The sequence below is a fragment of the Mobula hypostoma genome, chromosome 3, assembly GCF_963921235.1.
Source record: "Mobula hypostoma chromosome 3, sMobHyp1.1, whole genome shotgun sequence".
Taxonomy (NCBI): domain Eukaryota; kingdom Metazoa; phylum Chordata; class Chondrichthyes; order Myliobatiformes; family Myliobatidae; genus Mobula; species Mobula hypostoma.
Genome location: NC_086099.1, coordinates 228,162,583 through 228,184,626, shown reverse-complemented (window position 1 = coordinate 228,184,626; position 22,044 = coordinate 228,162,583). Strand labels below are relative to the sequence as shown.

General features: G+C 50.3%; 1 protein-coding gene across 1 annotated transcript in view; it reads left to right on the top strand.

Moving 5' to 3' along the window:
- Positions 1-22,044, top strand: part of oplah (5-oxoprolinase, ATP-hydrolysing) — a 99,896-nt gene that overhangs the window by 62,749 nt on the left and 15,103 nt on the right. The window contains exons 16-20 of the mRNA XM_063044682.1: positions 843-994; positions 2,343-2,503; positions 8,103-8,204; positions 17,518-17,692; positions 20,040-20,224. Of these exons, the coding sequence (XP_062900752.1) occupies positions 843-994; positions 2,343-2,503; positions 8,103-8,204; positions 17,518-17,692; positions 20,040-20,224 (775 nt within the window). The remainder of the gene's footprint in view (positions 1-842; positions 995-2,342; positions 2,504-8,102; positions 8,205-17,517; positions 17,693-20,039; positions 20,225-22,044) is intronic.

Genomic DNA, 22,044 nt, shown 5'->3' with positions numbered 1-22,044 from the left:
ATATATATGAATAAATATATTCAGTTATTCTTCTGCAGTTGTACAGGGCCCTGGTGAGACCACACCTGGAGTACTGTGTACAGTTTTGGTCTCCAAATTTGAGGAAGGACATTCTTGCTATTGAGGGAGTGCAGCGTAGGTTCACGAGGTTAATTCCTGGGATGGCGGGACTGTCATATGTTGAAAGATTGGAGCAACTGGGGTTGTATACGCTGGAATTTAGAAGGATGAGAGGGGATCTGATTGAAACATATAAGATTATTAAGGGATTGGACACGCTAGAGGCAGGAAGCATGTTCCCAATGTTGGGGGAGTCCAGAACCAGAGGCCACAATTTGAGAATAAGGGGTAGACCATTGAGACAGAGTTGAGTAAAAACTTTTTCACACAGAGGGTTGTGGATCTGTGGAATGCTCTGCCTCAGAAGGCAGTGGAGGCCAATTCTCTGGATTCTTTCAAGAAAGAGTTAGACAGAGCTCTTAATGATAGCGGAGTCAAAGGATATGCAGAGAAGGCAGGAACGGGGTACTGATTGTGAATGATCAGCCATGATCACAGTGAATGGCGGTGCTGGCTTGAAGGGCTGAATGGCCTACTCCTGCACCTATTGTCTATTGTCTATTATAAATGGTGTGTGTGCAGTATGTAAATTTATCATAATTTTATACATATAATAAGCAGTTCAAACAGAGAACCAAACGATAGTGAGGTAGTGTTGACTGTCCATTCAGAAATCTGATGGCCCAGCCAGTGTCCCTGTACCCCAACATTGATCAGAGTTACGGTTACCAATGGACATCGTCAACAGCTCTTTGTCACTTTATCACTCTTCAATTCCCCAGCACCATCCTGGTTGAACCGGACTGTGTGGCGGCCATCACCCAGTACGGTGACATCAAAATCACCGTGGGCAGCGGCAAGATGCGAGCAATCGGGCCGGAACTGGACACAGTCCAGCTGTCCATCTTCTCCCACCGCTTCATGAGCATTGCAGGTACCAGCAACGGGAAACAGGAGAGTGGACGGCAAGCAGCCATGAATAAATGGTGGAGCAGGCTCGATGGGCCAAATGGCCTCAATCTGCCCCTACAGCGTGTCTTATGGGGAATGGCTGGGGCGTGGCTAATCCAGTACGTGGGAAACTTCCGTACCACTGAAGCTGTGGTACAAGGGGGGGGGTGTTACACTGTGGGAGGGGTGGTACCGAGAGAGGGTCACTCTGTGAGAGGGTCACACTGTGAGGGGGGGTACTGAGGGTCACTCTGTGGGAGGGGGGGTCAGTACCGAGGGAGGGTCACACTGTGGGAGGGGGTACCGAAGGAGGGTCACACTGTGGGAGGGGCGGTACCGAGGGAGGGTCACACTGTGGGAGGGGAGGTACCGAGGGAGGGTCACACTGCGGGAGGGGTGGTACCGAGGGAGGGTCACACTGAGGGAGGGGTGATACCGAAGGAAGGTCACACTGTGGGAGGGGCGGTACCGAGGGAGGGTCACACTGTGGGAGGGGAGGTACCGAGGGAGGGTCACACTGTGGGAGGGGTGGTACCGAGGGAGGGTCACACTGCGGGAGGGGTGGTACCGAAGGAGGGTCACACTGCGGGAGGGGTGGTACCGAGGGAGGGTCACACTGTGGGAGCGGTGGTACCGAGGGAGGGTCACACTGTGGGAGGGACGGTACTGAGCGAGGGTCACACTGTGGGAGGGGATTTCTGAGGGTGGGTCACACTGTGGGAGGGGCGGTACCGAGGGAGTTCACACTGTGGGAGGGGCGGACCGAGTTAGGGTCACACTGTGGGAGGGGCGATACCGAGGGAGGGTCACACTGTGGGAGGGGATTTCTGAGGGAGGGTCACACGGGGGGAGGGGCGGTACCGAGGGAGGGTCACACTGTGGGAGGGGCGATACCGAGGGAGGGTCACACTGTGGGAGGGGATTTCTGAGGGTGGGTCACACTGTGGGAGGGGCGGTACCGAGGGAGTTCACACTGTGGGAGGGGATTTCTGAGGGAGGGTCACACTGTGGGAGGGGCGATACCGAGGGAGGGTCACACTGTGGGAGGGGATTTCTGAGGGAGGGTCACACTGTGGGAGGGGCGATACCGAGGGAGGGTCACACTGTGGGAGGGGCGATACCGAGGGAGGGTCACACTGTGGGAGGGGATTTCTGAGGGAGGGTCACACTGTGGGAGGGGCGATACCGAGGGAGGGTCACACTGTGGGAGGGGATTTCTGAGGGAGGGTCACACTGTGGGAGGGTCAAGACTAAGGGATTATGTGTGTGCACATCGAATGAGATGCCCGGAATCGTGATGTCGGACTTCTCTGCCCTGCACTTTCCCGCAGAGCAAATGGGCAGAATCCTGCAGCGAACCTCCATCTCCACCAACATCAAGGAGCGACTGGACTTCTCGTGCGCCCTGTTCGGGCCAGACGGCGGCCTGGTCTCTAACGCCCCACACATCCCCGTGCATCTGGGTGCCATGCAGGAGACAGTGCAGTTCCAGGTGAGGTGGAACCAAAATCGGCTTTATTATCCCTGACAGCGAGTTTTTGCAGCAGCAGTACAGTGCAATCCTGAAAAAGTACTATAGGTTACAAGAAGAAATAAAATAAATAAATCTACCTCGTCCCATCGACTGACAGCTGGGCCATCACCCTCCATCACCCTCCATTCCCCTCCTGTCCATGTACCTATCCAAACTCAAACGGTGCAATCAAACCCATATCCACCACTTCCACTCTCACCCCTTCCACACACTCTCACCCCTTCCACACACTCTCACCCCTTCCACACTCTCTCACCCCTTCCACACTCTCTCACCCCTTCCACACTCTCACACCCTTCCACACTCTCACCCCTTCCACACACTCTCACCCCTTCCACACTCTCACCCCTTCCACACTCTCTCACCCCTTCCACACTCTCTCACCCCTTCCACACTCTCACCCCTTCCACACTCTCTCACCCCTTCCACACACTCTCACCCCTTCCACACACTCTCACCCCTTCCACACTCTCTCACCCCTTCCACTCTCTCACCCCTTCCACACTCTCTCACCCCTTCCACACTCTCTCACCCCTTCCACACTCTCTCACCCCTTCCACACTCTCTCACCCCTTCCACACTCTCTCACCCCTTCCACACTCTCTCACCCCTTCCACACACTCTCACCCCTTCCACACTCTCTCACCCCTTCCACACTCTCTCACCCCTTCCACACACTCTCACCCCTTCCACACTCTCACCCCTTCCACACACTCTCACCCCTTCCACACTCTCTCACCCCTTCCACACACTCTCACCCCTTCCACACTCTCACCCCTTCCACACTCTCACCCCTTCCACACTCTCACCCCTTCCACACTCTCACCCCTTCCACACTCTCTCACCCCTTCCACACTCTCTCACCCCTTCCACACTCTCTCACCCCTTCCACACTCTCTCACCCCTTCCACACTCTCACCCCTTCCACACTCTCACCCCTTCCACACACTCTCACCCCTTCCACACTCTCTCACCCCTTCCACACTCTCTCACCCCTTCCACACTCTCTCACCCCTTCCACACTCTCACCCCTTCCACACTCTCTCACCCCTTCCACACTCTCTCACCCCTTCCACACACTCTCACCCCTTCCACACTCTCTCACCCCTTCCACACTCTCTCACCCCTTCCACACTCTCTCACCCCTTCCACACTCTCACCCCTTCCACACACTCTCACCCCTTCCACACTCTCTCACCCCTTCCACACTCTCTCACCCCTTCCACACTCTCTCACCCCTTCCACACTCTCTCACCCCTTCCACACACTCTCACCCCTTCCACACTCTCACCCCTTCCACACTCTCACCCCTTCCACACTCTCTCACCCCTTCCACACTCTCTCACCCCTTCCACACTCTCTCACCCCTTCCACACTCTCTCACCCCTTCCACACTCTCTCACCCCTTCCACACTCTCTCACCCCTTCCACACTCTCTCACCCCTTCCACACTCTCACCCCTTCCACACACTCTCACCCCTTCCACACACTCTCACCCCTTCCACACTCTCTCACCCCTTCCACACTCTCTCACCCCTTCCACACTCTCACCCCTTCCACACTCTCTCACCCCTTCCACACTCTCTCACCCCTTCCACACACTCTCACCCCTTCCACACTCTCTCACCCCTTCCACACTCTCTCACCCCTTCCACACTCTCTCACCCCTTCCACACTCTCACCCCTTCCACACTCTCTCACCCCTTCCACACACTCTCACCCCTTCCACACACTCTCACCCCTTCCACACTCTCACCCCTTCCACACTCTCACCCCTTCCACACTCTCTCACCCCTTCCACACTCTCTCACCCCTTCCACACTCTCTCACCCCTTCCACACTCTCACCCCTTCCACACTCTCACCCCTTCCACACTCTCTCACCCCTTCCACACTCTCTCACCCCTTCCACACTCTCTCACCCCTTCCACACTCTCTCACCCCTTCCACACTCTCTCACCCCTTCCACACTCTCACCCCTTCCACACACTCTCACCCCTTCCACACTCTCTCCCCTTCCACACCCTTCCACACTCTCTCACCCCTTCCACACTCTCTCACCCCTTCCACACTCTCTCACCCCTTCCACACTCTCTCACCCCTTCCACACTCTCTCACCCCTTCCACACTCTCTCACCCCTTCCACACACTCTCACCCCTTCCACACTCTCTCACCCCTTCCACACTCTCTCACCCCTTCCACACTCTCTCACCCCTTCCACACTCTCTCACCCCTTCCACACTCTCTCACCCCTTCCACACTCTCTCACCCCTTCCACACTCTCTCACCCCTTCCACACTCTCTCACCCCTTCCACACTCTCTCACCCCTTCCACACTCTCTCACCCCTTCCACACTCTCTCACCCCTTCCACACTCTCTCACCCCTTCCACACTCTCTCACCCCTTCCACACTCTCTCACCCCTTCCACACTCTCACCCCTTCCACACTCTCACCCCTTCCACACACTCTCACCCCTTCCACACACTCTCACCCCTTCCACACACTCTCACCCCTTCCACACTCTCACCCCTTCCACACACTCTCACCCCTTCCACACTCTCTCACCCCTTCCACACTCTCTCACCCCTTCCACACTCTCTCACACCTTCCACACTCTCTCACCCCTTCCACACTCTCTCACCCCTTCCACACTCTCTCACCCCTTCCACACTCTCACCCCTTCCACACTCTCTCACCCCTTCCACACTCTCTCACCCCTTCCACACTCTCTCACCCCTTCCACACACTCTCACCCCTTCCACACTCTCTCACCCCTTCCACACTCTCACCCCTTCCACACTCTCTCACCCCTTCCACACACTCTCACCCCTTCCACACACTCTCACCCCTTCCACACACTCTCACCCCTTCCACACTCTCTCACCCCTTCCACACTCTCACCCCTTCCACACTCTCACCCCTTCCACACTCTCTCACCCCTTCCACACTCTCTCACCCCTTCCACACTCTCTCACCCCTTCCACACTCTCACCCCTTCCACACTCTCACCCCTTCCACACTCTCTCACCCCTTCCACACTCTCTCACCCCTTCCACACTCTCTCACCCCTTCCACACTCTCTCACCCCTTCCACACACTCTCACCCCTTCCACACTCTCTCACCCCTTCCACACTCTCTCACCCCTTCCACACTCTCTCACCCCTTCCACACTCTCTCACCCCTTCCACACTCTCTCACCCCTTCCACACACTCTCACCCCTTCCACACACTCTCACCCCTTCCACACTCTCTCACCCCTTCCACACACTCTCACCCCTTCCACACTCTCTCACCCCTTCCACACTCTCTCACCCCTTCCACACTCTCACCCCTTCCACACTCTCACCCCTTCCACACTCTCACCCCTTCCACACTCTCTCACCCCTTCCACACTCTCTCACCCCTTCCACACTCTCTCACCCCTTCCACACTCTCTCACCCCTTCCACACTCTCACCTCTTCCACACTCTCTCACCCCTTCCACACTCTCTCACCCCTTCCACACACTCTCACCCCTTCCACACACTCTCACCCCTTCCACACACTCTCACCCCTTCCACACTCTCTCACCCCTTCCACACACTCTCACCAGCCTCAAACATTTCACATTTCACCCTGAACCCTCGAACCCTAGAACTCTAGTTCAGAATCAGGTTTAATATCACCAGCATACGTTGTGAAATTTGTCGTTTTACAATGCATGATAATAGAAAACGGAAACTGTGAATTACAGTAACTATGTACATATTAAATAGTTAATTTAAATAAGTAGTGCAAAAACAGAAATAAAAAAGGTAGTGTTGATGGGTTCAGTGTCCATTCAGAAATCGGATGGCAGAGGGGAAGAAGCTGTTCCTGAATCGTTGAGTGTGTGCCTTCAGGCTCCTGTACCTCGTTCCCGGTGAGAACGAGCCATGACCTGGGTGGTGGAGCTCCTTAATGATGGATGCCACATTTTTGAGGCATTGCCCCTTGACGATGTCCTGGACACTACAGAGGCGAGTGCTGATGAGAGTTTTACAACTCTCTGCCGATTACTTCCATCCTGTGCCACAGCACCCCCACCCCCACCCCACCCCATCCCACCCCACACCAGATGGCGATGCAGACGGTTAGTACACTCTCCACAGTATGTCTGTAGAAATTTATGAGTGTCTTTGGTGACAAACCAAATCTCCTCTTTGTAACTGCATCAATTTGTAAGATCCTCAGAGATCTTGACACCAGGAACTTGAAGCTGCTCACTCCTGATCCCTCTGAGGATTGGTATGTGTTCCTTCATCTTACCCTTCCTGAAGTCCACAATCAGCTCTCTTGTCTCACTGACGTTGAGTGCCAGGTTGTTGCTGTAACACCACTCAACCAGCCGATATGTCTCGCCCCTGTACGCCCTCTTGTCACCACCTGAGATTCTGCCAACAATGGTTGTATCGTCAGCAAATTTATAGATGGTATTTGAGCTATGCCTAGCCACACAATCATGGGTATATAGAGAGTAGAGCAGTGGGCTAAGCACACACCCCTGAGGTGCACCAGTGTTGATCGTCAGCGAGGAGGAGATGTTATCACCAATCCGCACAGACTGTGGTCTTCCCCTCAAAGTCAAAGATCCAGTTGCAGATGGAAAAGAGGCCCAGGTTTTGGAGTTTTTCAGTCAGAATTGTAGGAATGATTATGTTAAATGCTGAGCTCTGGTCAAAGCACAGCATCCTGACATGGGTATTAGTACTGTCCAAGCACCCAAGCTCAGCGGAAAAAGCCTGCCTGCATTTACCCTACTTATACCCCTCATAGTTTTGTATGCCTCCGTCAAATCTCCCCTCACTCTCCTAAGCTCCAGGGAATAAAGTCTGAATCTATTCAACCTCTCCCTATAACTCGGGTCCTTGTAAATTTTCTTTCAATCTGACTGAAATTTTTTCTGTTCCAAGTTCAAAAGTACGCCACCATACACTGCAGTAGAAATAAGAAATGCAATAGGATCAATGAAGATCTACACACAAACAACCAATGTGCAAACGAAGAGAAACCGCAAATACAAAATAAATAAATAAACCACACTGAGAACATGAGTTGTAGAGTCCCTGAAAGCAAGTCCACAGGTTGTGCAATTGGTTCAGTGATGGTGGGAGTGAAGTCGTCTCCTCTGGTTCAAGAGCCTGACGGTTGAGGGGTAATAACTGTTCCTGAACCTGATGGTGTGAGTCCTGAGGCTCCTGTACCTTCTTCCTGATGGCAGCAGTGTGACCTGGGTGGTGGGGGTCTTTGCTGATGGACGCTGCTTTCCAGCGACAGCACTCCGTGTAGATGTGCTCCGTGGTGGGGGGAGTTTTGCGTGTGAGGCACTGGGTTGTGTCCACCACTTTTTGTAGTGAGATGACCAGAACTGCAGACACTAGCCCAGAGAGAGTTGTCCTTTCCTTTCACCCCCATGTCGCCCGACGTCTGCTTCTCGTGACCCTGAGGCTACTAGTTTTGGCCAGTGCCAGGGAAGGAAGCCTGGGGGTTTCCTCGAACTTCCGTTTCATTCCTGACTGCTCTCCTTCCCCGACAGATTAATCACTTGGGCAGCAAAATCAAGGAGAACGACGTGATCCTCAGCAACCATCCTCATGCGGGCGGAAGCCACCTCCCCGACCTGACTGTGATCACGCCGGTAAGATGTCCAGCTCTCATAGGACAGTGGGGGCAGCCAGGCACAGATGAGTTTCTTGTGTGGTAGTTGATCCGAGGCACGGGTTATGGTAATCTCCAGGCAAGGATAATCTACAGATCGTGTGCACTCAACACTGATAAGAAAAAGTCTTTGAAGAATACAGCTCCCCTTTGCACTGCAGGGGACCAGAGCCACTTGGCATATCAGGACAAGATAGAATGCAAACATAGGATTCTCGGGTCACACTAAAAGGGGTGTGACACTAGCAGGGTCCCTTACTATCGGTCAGTTACTTTACTAGTTCTGAACTATTATTGGCTGGTAACGTGGAGATTTTATTGGCTATTAGTTCTTGATTGATCAGGACTTGAAGGGATACGGGGAGAAGGCAGGAGATTTAACCAATTTCCCCCGGGATCAATAAAGTATGACTTATGACTATGACTATGATAGAGGCTGAGAGGAAAATTGGATTGGTCATGATGAAATGGTGGAACAGACTCAAATGGGCCAAATGGCCTAATTCTTCCCTAAAATCTTGTGGTCTTAATACCCGTGTTGTTCTAGATTCAGGGTTGTTTGATGTCATTTCCAGTCCCCAAGTGTAGAGGAGAACGAAATAATTGTTACTCCGGATCTGATGCAGCACAAAAAAAAACACAATGAGACAAAGAACACAATAAATATAAACACATCAGATGGCTTATATAGAATGATTGTATGTCCTTAAAGTGACACTGGCACAGGAGTGTCTGTACGTAAGGTGACTCTGACAGGAAATGATAAAGTGGTGGTGTTTGGGGGTGTGGAGGGGTGGGTTAGTGGGTGGAGGTGTTGATCAGCCTTACTGCTTGGGGAAAGGAACTGTTTTTGACTCTGGTGGTCCTGGTGTGGATGCTATATAACCTCCTTCCTGATGGGAGTGGGACAAACAGTCCTCGAGGTAGCGTGAAAGGTGATTGATTATGTGAACGAGGAACTTAAATGTGCACAAGGTAACCAGCTGGTCAATTCTGTGTAAAAATAGCGTTTCTTTGCTCAAACTTTCAATTCCTGCCACAATCTGTGAGGAGTTTGTACGTTCTCCCCGTGACCGTGTGGGTTTCCTCCAGGTGCTCTGGTTTCCTCCCACAGTCCAAAGACGTATCGATTGGTAGGTTAATTGGCCGTTGTAAATTGTCCAAGCTTCTCCACAATGAGATTGAAGTCAGCAGCGGTGTGGCAGTGGACGTCAGATTAGATGGCAACCTCTTTGACATCAGGAGGCTCCACGCATCCACCAAACTCTGCAGAGAGCGGGTCTTGGAGTTGCAGTATGCAGACGACTGTGCTCTTGTGGCCCATACTCCAAGGATCTTCAGACTGTCCTTGCTGTGGCAGTGAGAGCGTACAGCAAGATGGGGCTGACTGTCAATACCACCAAGGCAGAAGTGGTTTGCCAATGGAGTACCAGTGTCCCACCCACTCTACCTGCCTTCACTGTTGGTGATGAAAAGCTGTCAGCAGTGCCATCTTTCAAATATCTGGGGATCATTCTCTCTGAGGATAGCGCCATTGACAACGACATCCAGAGCCGCATTAAACGGGCATCAGCTGTCTTTGGGAGACTTCGGTGTAGAGTCTTTCAGAACAGGAGCCTTCGTCCCTCCACAAAGGTCACCGTATACCAAGCGGTCTGTGTCAGCACCCTCCTTTATAGCTGTGAAGCTTGGGTAACCTACAGCTGTCACATCAAGTCCTTGGAGCACTTTCACATAAGCTGCCTCCAGCACATCCTGGGAATTACCTGGCGTGAGCGGGTGTCACACACTGAAATACTTGTAAAGACCAACTGCAGGAGTATTGGGGCCATGATCACCCAGCGTTAGCTGCAGTGGCTGGGGCACGTGATAAGAATGCCCCCATGTCAGCTACCCCGCAGAGTGTTATACGGCCAGCTACATCATGGTCAACCCTCAGCTGGAGGGCCGAAAAAGCGCTATAAGGATCAGATGAAGAATGCTTTAAGGAAGTGCAAGGTCGGACGTAGGGGACATTGCTGCTGACTGTACCACTTGGCAACAGCTGTGTAGGGACGGGGTTCGTATTCTGGAGATGAGGTTGCCTTGGCAGTCAAAGTGAAGGATAATCCAAAGAGCTTTTACAAGTATATTAAGAGCAAAAGGATTGTAAGGGATAAAATTGGTCCTCTTGAAGATCAGAGTGGTCGGCTTTGTGCGGAACCAAAGGAAATGGGGGAGATCTTAAATAGCAACATACATCAACATACCTACCCGTTATTTCATCCTCCGTTTTTTTATATTGATGTATGTTGCTTGAATTTCCAGCATCTGCAGAATTCCTGTTGTTTGAGATCTTAAATAGGTTTTTTGCGTCTGTATTTACTAAGGAAGCTGGCATGAAATCTATGGAATTGAGGGAATCAAGTAGTGAGATCATGGCAACTGTACAGATTGAAAAGGAGGAGGTGCTTGCTGTCTTGAGGAAAATTAAAGTGGATAAATCTCCGGGACCTGACAGAGTGTTCCCTCGGACCTTGAAGGAGACTAGTGTTGAAATTGCGGGGGCCCTGGCAGAAATATTTAAAATGTCACTGTCTACGGGTGAAGTGCCGGAGGATTGGAGAGTGGGTCATGTTGTTCCGTTGTTTAAGGATCGAAAAGTAATCCGGGAAATTATAGGCCGGTGAGTTTAACGTCAGTAGTAGGTAAGTTATTGGAGGGAGTACTAAGGGACAGAATCTACAAGCATTTGGATAGACAGGGGCTTATTAGGGAGAGTCAACATGGCTTTGTGCGTGGTAGGTCATGTTTGACCAATCTGTTGGAGTTTTTCGAGGAGGTTACCAGGAAAGTGGATGAAGGGAAGGCAGTGGATATTGTCTACATGGACTTCAGTAAGGCCTTTGACAAGGTCCCGCATGGGAGGTTGGTTAGGAAAATTCAGTCGCTAGGTATATATAGAGAGGTGGTAAATTGGATTAGACATTGGCTCGATGGAAGAAGCCAGAGAGTGGTGGTAGAGAATTGCTTCTCTGAGTGGAGACCTGTGACTAGTGGTGTGCCACAGGGATCAGTGCTGGATCCATTGTTATTTGTCATCTATATCAATGATCTGGATGATAATGTGGTAAATTGGATCAGCAAGTTTGCTGATGATACAAAGATTGGAGGTGTAGTAGACAGTGAGGAAGCTTTTCAGAGCCTGCAGAGGGACTTGGACCATCTGGAAAAATGGGCTGAAAAATGGCAGATGGAGTTTAATACTGACAAGTGTGAGGTATTGCACGTTGGAAGGACAAACCAACGTAGAACATACAGGGTTAATGGTAAGGCACTGAGGAGTGCAGTGGAACAGAGGAATCTTGGAATACAGATACAAAATTCCCTAAAAGTGTCGTCACAGGTAGATAGGGTCGTAAAGAGAGCTTTTGGTACATTGGCCTTTATTAATCGAAGTATTGAGTATAAGAGCTGGAATGTTATGATGAGGTTGTATAAGGCATTGGTGAGGCCGAATCTGGAGTATTGTGTTCAGTTTTGGTCAGCAAATTACAGGAAGGATATAAATAAGGCTGAAAGAGTGCAGAGAAGGTTTACAAGGATGTTGCCGAGACTTGAGAAACTCAGTTACAGAGAAAGGTTGAATAGGTTAGGACTTTATTCCCTGGAGCGTAGAAGAATGAGGGGAGATTTGATAGAGGTATATAAAATTATGATGGGTATAGATAGAGTGAATGCAAGCAGGCTTTTTCCACTGAGGCAAGGGGAGAAAAAAACCAGAGGACATGGGTTAAGGGTGAGGGGGGAAAAGTTTAAAGGGAACATTAGGGGGGGCTTCTTCACACAGAGATTGGTGGGAGTATGGAATGAGCTGCCAGACGAGGTGGTAAATGCGGGTTCTTTTTTAAGATTTAAGAATAGATTGGACAGATACATGGATGGGAGGTGTATGGAGGGATATGGTCCGTGTGCAGGTCAGTGGGACTAGGCAGAAAATGGTTCGGCACAGCCAAGAAGGGCCAAAGGGCCTGTTTCTGTGCTGTAGTTTCTATGGTTCTATGGAACGAACAACCAGAAGACAGCAGAAGAGAGCCAGGAGAAATGCAGCCATGGTTGCCACCACTACCACATATACACGTCCCACCTGCAATAGAGCTTGTGGGACCAGGATAGGACTGTATAGTCATCAAAGATCTCACCGTTAAAGGAGTGGACGTCATCATTGGATTTCAATGGACAGCCGAAGAGAGAAGTAAATTGTCCAGTGATTAGGCTAGGACTAAATCGGGGATTGCTGGGTGGTGGCTCGAAGGGTCTGTCTGAGCTGTATCTCAATAAATAAACAAAAATAATGTCTATCCAAATACTCATATATCTGGTACCTTAGAATGCCTTCCAATCACTGTCCCACCACTCACTGGCCTATACTACCACGGTTTATTTTTAGAGCCTTTCCTAAACAGCGGAAAAACACTGGCCATTGTCCAATCCTCCAGTACCTGTCCTGTCACCAAGGATGGTTTAAATATCTCAGCTAGGGCCCCAGAAATTTCTGTACAGGGTCCAAAGGATCATTTCCTCAGGCCCTGGGGATTTATCCACCCTAATTTCATCAAACACCTGCTGCTGTGTAATCAGTACTGGGTCCATGACCGCAATGCTGCTTTGCTTCACTTGGATAGACTCTGTGTCTGTCTCCCGAGTAAACACAGATGCAAACAGTTCATTTAACCTGTCCCCCATCCCTTATGGCTCCATGCATACATTGCCATTCTGATCTTCCAGAGGACCAATTTTGTCCCTTGCAATCCTTTTGCTCTTAACATATCTGTAGAAACCCCGAGGATTCTCCTTCACCTTGTCTGCCGAGCAATGTCATGCCTTTTAGTCCTCCTGATTTCTTTCTCAAGTGTTCTGCATTTCTTGTACTCAATAAACACCTCATTTGTTCCTACCAGCCTATACCTGCTATACACCTCCCCCCCCCCCACCCCCCACCTTAACCAGGACCTCAATATCTCTTGAAAACCAAGGTTCCCTACACCTCTTATCTTTGCCTTTCATTCTGACAGGCACTTACAAGCTTTGTACTCTCAACATTTTGCTTTTGAAGGCCTCCCACATTTGACAAATTTTATCCCGTCTAGTCTTTTTACAGTATGGGATTACCAGACAAAATGAGGAAAGTTAAAATCACCTACTGTAATAACCTTGTGTTTCTAGCAACAGTCTGCGATCTCCCTACAAATTTGTTCCTTTAAGTCCCATGGACTGTTGGGTGGTCTGTAATATAGCCCCATTAACATGGTTGTACCTTTCTTATTCCCCATTTCCACCCATAAGGCCTCATTAGACAAGTTCTCCAGTCTGTCATGACTGAGCACTGCTGTGATATTTTCCCTGGCTCGTAACACCAGTGCTCCCCTCTAATCCCTCCCTTCTGTCACGTCTAAAACAACAGAACCCCAAATCGTTGAGCTGCCAGTCCTGCCCCTTCTGCAACCTAGTCTCACTAATGGCTACGATATCATAATTCCCAGTGTTGATCCACGCCTTGAGCCCATCCGCCTTTCCTATGATACTACTTGCATTGAAATATACACAGCTCAGGACGCCAGTCACACCATGCATGACCTTTTGATTCCTGCCTTTGTCTGAGGTCTTACCAACACCTGTCTCCACAACGTCTCCACTAACTGCTGTGGCACGCTGGTTCCCATCTCCCTGCAATTCTGGTTTAAATCCCACCATGGAGCATGAACAAACCTTCCCACCAGGATATTAGTCCCCCTCCAGTTCAGGTGCAAACCTTCCCTTCTGCACAGGTCCCACTTCCCTGGAAGAGAGCCCAGTGATCCAAAAATCTCATTCCCTCCCTCCTACACCAACTCCTTGGCCATGTATTAAACTGTATAATTTTCCTAGCTCTGGCCTCACGAGCACACGGCACGTGTACCAGTCCTGAGATCACAACCCTGGAGGATCTGCCCTTTAACTTAGCACCAAACTCCCTGAACTCCCTCTGCAGAACCTCGTCACTCGTCGTACCCATGTCATTGGCACCTGTATGGATGACGACTTCTGGCTGTTCACCCTCCCATTTAAGAACGGTGAGGACTCGATCTGAGATATTCTGGGCCCCAGCACCCGAGGAGCAACATACCATCCAGGAATCTCGTTCTTGACCACAGAACCTCCTGTCCTTTCCCCTAATAAATAAATCCCCTATCACCACCACGTACCTCTTCTTCCCCCCACCCCCCCCCACCTTCCCTTCTGAGTCACAGAGGCAGGCTCAGTGCCAGAGATCCGACAACTGTTTTTGGTCATTCCCCCTCTCCCCAGCATCATCCAAAACGATATACTGTACCTGTTGTTGAGGGGGATGGTCACAGGTGTTCTCTGTACTGTCTCCTTAACCCTTTTCCCCTTCTTGACTGTCACTCAGTTTCCAGTGTCCTGCACCTTCAGTGTAACCACCTCTCTATATGTCCTATCTATCACCCCCTCAGTCTCCTGAGGATTCTGGAGTTCATCCAGTTCCAGCTCCAACTCATTAACACCATTTGTTAGAAGCTGCAGCTGGATGCATTTCTCACAGCTGTGGTCAGGGACACTGGAGGTCTCCCTGCTTTCCCACATCCCACAAGAGGAGCACTTCACTATCCTGCGAGGCATCTCTACTGTTCTCGCTGAGCAGATATAAAGAAGGGAAGAGAATAAAGCTTTACCTAGACTCTAGGGATCTCTCATCCACTGCCACCACCCTCATAGTTCCTGCACCCCACACCTCCCGTTTCTACCTCCTATCCAAGATCCACAAACCTGCCTGTCCAGGTAGACCCATTGTTTCAGCTTGTTCCTGCTCCACTGAACTCATATTTGCATACCTCGAACAACACACACAAAATGCTGGAGGGATTCTGTGGGATCTCGGGGGGGGGGGGAGGGGAGGGAAGATTTAAACTTCTTCGGGGTAGGCGTTCCTGGAAGAGACTTCACAGAGTAGTAATCAAACCACAGAGAATAGGAAATCTGCAGAAGCTGCGAACCTCTGCCCTGTTTTATCCCCCTAGTTCAGTCCCTTCTTAGCTCCATCTGTAATGCCTCACACGCTCTGGATCTTTCCCCCACTTTTCCCTACACTACATCGATGACTGCATTGGGGCTGCTTCCGGCACCCATGTAGAGCTCGTCGACTTCATCGACTTTACCCCCAGCTCCCACCCTGCCCTCAAGTTTACCTGGTCCGTTTCCGACACCCCCTCCCTTCCCTCTCTCGATCAGCACCTGCTGCCTTGTGGGAAGTCAGATTGCGGCCACATTTCCCACCGTGAAAGTCAAAGTTCAAAATCAACGTACATACTGTATATGTCACCATATCTGACCCTGAGATTCATTTTCTTGTGGCTATACACAGGAAAAGCTGCAGAGCAGTACATTGCAATGCATAATAAAAACAGTAAATTACAATGAAGTATATATTTTAAAAATTTACATTAAATAGGTAGTGCAAGCCAGATGGCATCAGTGACCAACAGCGATGTCCTGCAGGCCGTTTCTTGAAACTACTTCTTCTTTTAGATATGCTTCCACTACCAAACTGTGCGCGACTGGAGCCTGTAGTTCACATTTTGATAACGTGTCTTTGGACTGACTGAGTGATCTAGCCCTTTGCCGTCTCTGAGGGGATTCAGTGAGGTTGAGGGACGAGTGTGCGGCCTTAAGGCAGAGTGTGAACCCGTGATCGGTTCTGTTTCTCCTCATTGATTAAAGTTTTGAACGAGATTGAAATCGATGGGGACGAGGGCAGCAGGTGAAAGGGCGATCAGCGACGTCTGCCTTTGTTGGACCTGTTTCCTCTCCCTTGCTCACTGCTGCCAGAGAAAGATGTAAGAGTCTGCAAAGTTTGATCAGTGTGACTCGTGGCTATGGTTTTTGGAGGACCCTGCGGTTCATAGTATGTGTTTCTGGTTTCTGGTTAATCTTTTTTTTGCTATTTTTGTGCAACTTGATCGGGGCATTTCGGTACAGACTGGCTTTGCAGTCTGCAGTCAACAAACGATACAGCGCTAAACTGAACTTAACTGTACTGAGCACTCCTGGACTGTTTCGAGGAGTCTGTGTTTGCTGTTTAATATTCTGCGTGTTTTTCACTTACTGCTGTCTGCTCATTCTTTTTTTTGCACATTGAGTGCTTGATATTTCCTTTGAATGGGTTCCATGCTGTTTCTTTGTTTCAAGGCAGCCTGCAGGACGATAAATCTGAGAGTTGTATTCTGTAAACATACTTCGATAATATAGGAATAATATATCCTTCCTCACCATAGGAAGGATGTGGAAGCATTGGAAAGGGCACAGAGGAGATTTACCAGGATGCTGCCTGGTTTAGAGAGTATGCATAATGATCAGAGATTAAGGGAGCTAGGGCTTTACTGTTTGGAGAGAAGGAGGATGAGAGGAGACATGATAGAGGTGTACAAGATAATAAGAGGAACAGATAGAGTGGATAGCCGGCGCCTCTTCCCCAGGGCACCACTGCTCAATACAAGGGGACATGGCTTTAAGGTAAGGGGTGGGAAGTTCAAGGGGGATATTAGAGAAAGGTGTTTTACTCAGAGAGTGGTTGATGCGTGGAATGCACTGCCTGAGTCAGTGGTGGAGGCAGATACACTAGTGAAGTTTAAGAGACTACTAGACAGGTATATGGAGGAATCTAAGGTGGGGGCTTATATGGGAGACGGGGTTTGAGGGTCGGCACAACATTGTGGGCTGAAGGGCCTGTACTTTGCTGTACTATTCTATGTTCTATGTTCAATGTACTTTGAATCTTTCAAAAAGAGAGCAAAAAAAAAATACTGAGGTGGTGTTGATGGGTTCATTGTCCATTCAGAAATCGGATGGCAGAGGAGAAGAATCTGTTCCTGAATCGCTTAGTGTGTGTCTTTAGGCTCCTGGACCTCCTCTCTGATGGTAGCGATGAGAGGAGGGTGTGTCCTGGGTGATGGGGTCCTTAATGAAAAATAAATTTTAAAAAACGGACAGATAGATAAATAATACTGAGAGCGTGAATCCTGGAGTCCTTGAGAGTGAGTCTGTAGGTTGTGGAATTAGTTCGGCGTTGAGGTGAGTGAAGTTATCCCCTTTGGTTCAGGAGCCTGATGGTTGTAGCGTAATAACAGTTCCTGAACCCGGTGGTGTGGGACCTAAGGCCCCTGTACCTTCATAGTATTGTAGGCAGGAGTCGTGCATGAGATTTGACTCCCCCTCCCTGATCCACACACTCCCACCTGCTCTCTCAACACCCACAGGTCTTCCGAAGGGGTGTCTCCTGCCCGGTGTTCTTCGTGGCGAGCCGTGGGCATCACGCAGACATTGGAGGCATCACACCAGGGTCCATGCCCCCACACTCCAAGTCCTTGCAGGAGGAAGGGGCTGTCTTCACATCCTTCAAGCTGGTGGAGAACGGAGTCTTCCAGGAGGAGGGTGAGTGAGGAGGTGGTTTTCTCATTTACCTCCCTGTACCTGGCCTAACCTCAGCACAGAGAGGTAACGGGGCAGCTTCAGATTCCGATATTTTTGTCACACGTACATCAAAACATACAGTGAGTCGTTTTCATTATTTACCAACACAATCAGAATCAGATTTATCACCAGTGACTGCCACATACATAGGATACAACCAAAGCAAAGATAGCACCTCTGTGCAAAGCTGTTTATTAACTGAGTCTAAAATCAAGCTTATAAAATGTGCAAAAATAGCAAAAAGAAAACTGCCAATATTTATGAAAAGATATCGAGCAAAAAATACAATTATAGCTACATACTACGTCCAGTGTGAACTACTGGCAGGTCTGATTTCTCTCTTCTGCTGAAAGTTAAGGCATCCGTTAGTCTTGCAAGACCATGGATCTGCGCCTGGAAAGTCTTCAGTCTCTCGGGCACTCTCTTGGGCAAAGTTGCCCAGGCTGCAAGTCTCCCCTCTCCACGACACCAATGTTGTCCAAGGGAAGGACATTAGGACCCATACAGCTTGGCACCAGTGTCATCGTAGAGCAATGTGTGATTAAGTGCCTTGCTCAAGGTCACAACACGTTCCCTCGGCTGGGGCTTGAACTCACGACCTTCAGGTCGCTAGTCCAATGCCTTAACCACTTGGCCACGTGCCCACTCTACTGAGAGTGATCCACCTGATTTTATAGGCAGCAGGGGGCACACCATCTTTAATTACCACAAAGTTAACCTAAGACTACACATCAATTACAATATGATGCACCCCACAATGTAGTTACAATCACGCTACAAAATACAATTATCTGCCTGAAATACAGTATACACCACATGTCACCTCTGATATGGTGCAGATGATTTTCTCTTATGGTCTATACAAACAAAATATCACATTTACACATCCCCAATACTAAAGAAATGGAGTATTGCACCGTGTATGGTGGGAAATCACCATAAAGCCAAACAATTATGAGAATATAGCAGGGAAGACATTGAAGTGTGCATATTCAGCTCAATGACAGCAGAATGACAAGGCAGTCTGTGTGTGCTTGTGTGTAAGCGTGATTGTGTGCGTGTGTGTTTACCAAGCGCTCTCCGTCACACTAACATATATTGTGAAATCTGTTGTTTTGTGGCAGTAGTTCAGTACAATAGATAAAAAATGACTAAGTCGTGGCGAAAGGGACTGAAATAGTGAGAAAACTGATGGCGGAGGGGAAGACGGCGGTGAGAATTGAACCCAGATTGCTGGCACTGTGAAATGTTGTGCTACCGGCTACAGGGCATCTTCTGAGATTGCCAGCTGTGTTTCTAGGGTATACCTTCCTCCCAGGAGGAGTGGATATCCTACTACACACCGCTCAGCTAGAATAAAGCCAAGACGCTAAACGTTGGTCGCTGAAGGACTGGAAAACTACTTTTCTTTTAGTGATGAAGGAGACTGAGGGGTAACCGCAGAGCAGGGGTGCCCAGCCTTTTTTATGCCATGGCCCAATACCATCAAGTGAGGTACGGCCCCCGGGTTGGGAACCCCTCCCTTGGGGAGATCTTCAACACCATGAGAGGCAAGGATAAGCTGGATTGTCATTGTCTTTTTCCCAGGGAAGGGGCATCTGAGAAGGCACAGATGTGAGGGAAGAGAGGAAAGACTTGAACCCGGGTCGCTGGGGTTGTCATAGCTTTATGCTAACCGCTACACTACCATAACAGCACTCGCAGAGCGCCTCCCGTATTTTGTGTGTATTACCCATTCCCAACAGTTATCACCTCCATCCGAGCACCCTCTAGAACACAAGGCTTACCTGTTCATCTCTCCTGCCCCCCGCCACCCCTCACTCCTAACCCCCCCGCCGCCCCTCACTCCTAACCCCCCCGCCACCCCTCACTCCTAACCCCCCCGCCACCCCTCACTCCTAACCCCCCTGCCACCCCTCACTCCTAACCCCCCCGCCACCCCTCACTCCTAACCCCCCCTCCCCTCACCCCTCACCCCCTCACTCCTCACCCCGCTACCCCTCATTCCTCACCCTTGCCACCCCTCACCCACCCTTCACCCCTTCCACCCTCCACCCCTCACTCCTCACCCCTAACCCCCTTCACCCCCCTCCACCCCTACCCCCACCCCTTCCCCTACCCACCTGCCCCTCTGCCCTACCCCTTCCACCCCCTACCCCCCTCCAACCCTCCCCTCCCCTTCACTGCCTCCCCTCCTCCCTTCCCACTCCCCCAATCCTCAATCAACTCTCACCCCTAACCCCCTCCACCTCTCACCCCTACCCCCTCCTCCCTTCCCACTCCTTAATCACCCTTCTCCCCTCCCCAGCTGTTACCCAGGCCCTCAAAGCTCCAGCCCAGATTCCAGGCAGCAGCGGCACCCGCAATCTCCATGACAACCTGTCGGACCTGCGGGCACAGGTAGCGGCCAATCAGAGAGGGATCCAGCTGGTGAACGAGCTGATTGACACCTACGGGCTGGAGGTTGTCCAGGCGTACATGGTGCACATTCAGGTAGGCTGCTGCTGAGTCTGGTTAGCACGGGACATTGGTGGGGTACAGAGCTGGGATGGGAAGTGGCAGGTGGAGATCAGCCCGGAAACTCTGAATTCGAGGGTAGACTACAGGATTCTGAGCAGTGTGGCTGGCATTCATACATCCCTCAAAGTTTCTGTGCAGGTTGATAGGGTGATTAAGGCGGCGTACAGTGTGTTGGCCTTCATTAGTCAGGGGATTGAGTTGAAGAGCTACGAAATAATGTTGCTGCTCTGTAAAACTGGTTACACCACACATGAGTATTGTGTTCGGTGCCACACCCACAAAATGCCAGAGAATCTCATTCACTCCTGGCCTGCTGAGTTTCTCCATTGTTTGGTGTGTGTTGCTCTGGATTTCAGCATCTGTAGAATCTCTTGTGTTTAGTTCTGGTCACCTCGTTATATTCAGATGTGGAAGCTTTAGAGAGGGCGCAGAGGAGATTTACCAGAATGCTGCCTGGATCGCAGAGCATGTCTCAATGAGGAAAGGCTGAGGGAACTCGGGCTTTTCTCTTTGGAGTGGAGGAGGATGAGAAGTGACTTGATAGAGGTGTTCACACAATAAGGGATGGATAGAGTGGACAGCCAGAGACTTCTTCCCGGGGTGGAAATGGCTAGTACAAGGGGGCATCATTTTAAGGTGATTGGAAGAAAGTGTAGGGGGGTGACAGAGGTAAGTATTTTACACAGAGTGGTGAATCTGTGGAATTCATTGCCACAGATTGCTGTGGAGGCTGTCGTTTGGCGTACTTAAGTCAGAGGTTGATGAGTTCTCAATTAGTAATGGTGTCAGAGTTTACGGGCAGAAGGCAGGAGAATGGGGGGGCGGAGAGGGATAATAAATCAGACATGATGGAATGGCAGGGCAGACTCGGTGGCACAAATGGCCTAATTCTGCTCCAGTGTCTTCTGATCTTCTGCACACAGTAAAGAAGGGATGTGTGGCACACTTGATCGGTGAGGGCTGTGAGCACGTGCGCTGGGACAGTTCAATGAGATGTTAGCAAGACCACACTATTGTGTATTGGATGCATTTATGGCCAACCAGCCACAGAAGGACACCACTAATCTGGAGATGGTGAAGAAGGGAGAGTGAGAAGATCACTGATCAGAGTTACAGGGAAGTAGTCACCCCAAAGATGCAGGAGGCAGGTAGCTGGGTGACTGGAGAAGGAATGGGACGGTGAATAAGCAGTTAGTGCAGAGCACCCCAGTGGCCGTTCCCCTCAATGGGGAATACCACTTTGGAGTGTTGTGGGGGATGAACGCCCAGGGTAATGCCACGGAGACCAGGTTACTGGCACTGAGCTTGGGTCCATGGTACAGAAGGGGAAGAGGAAGAAGAGGGGAGTGGTAGTGATAGGGGACTCAGTAGTCAGATGGACAGACTGGAGATTCTGTGGACAAGAAAAGGACACCGAATGGTATGTTACCTCCCAGGTGCCAGGGTCAGGGATGTCTCAGATTGCGTCCACAGCATTTTGGAGAGGGAGGAAGAACAGCCAGATGTCTCGGTACATATTGGTACCAATGACAAAGGAAGAAAAAGCAATGAGGTCCTGAAAAGAGAATTTAGAGAGCTAGGTAGAAAGTTGAGAAGCAGGACCTCCCAGGTAGTAATTTCTGGATTGCTGCCTGTGCCACATACCAGTGAGGGTAGAAACAGGATGATTTGGCAGATAAATGCATGTCTGAGAATCTGGTGCAGGGGATAGGGCTTCAGGTTCTTGGATCATTGGGATCTCTTCTGGGGGAGGTATGACCTGTTCAAAAGTGATGGGTTGTACCTGAACCCAA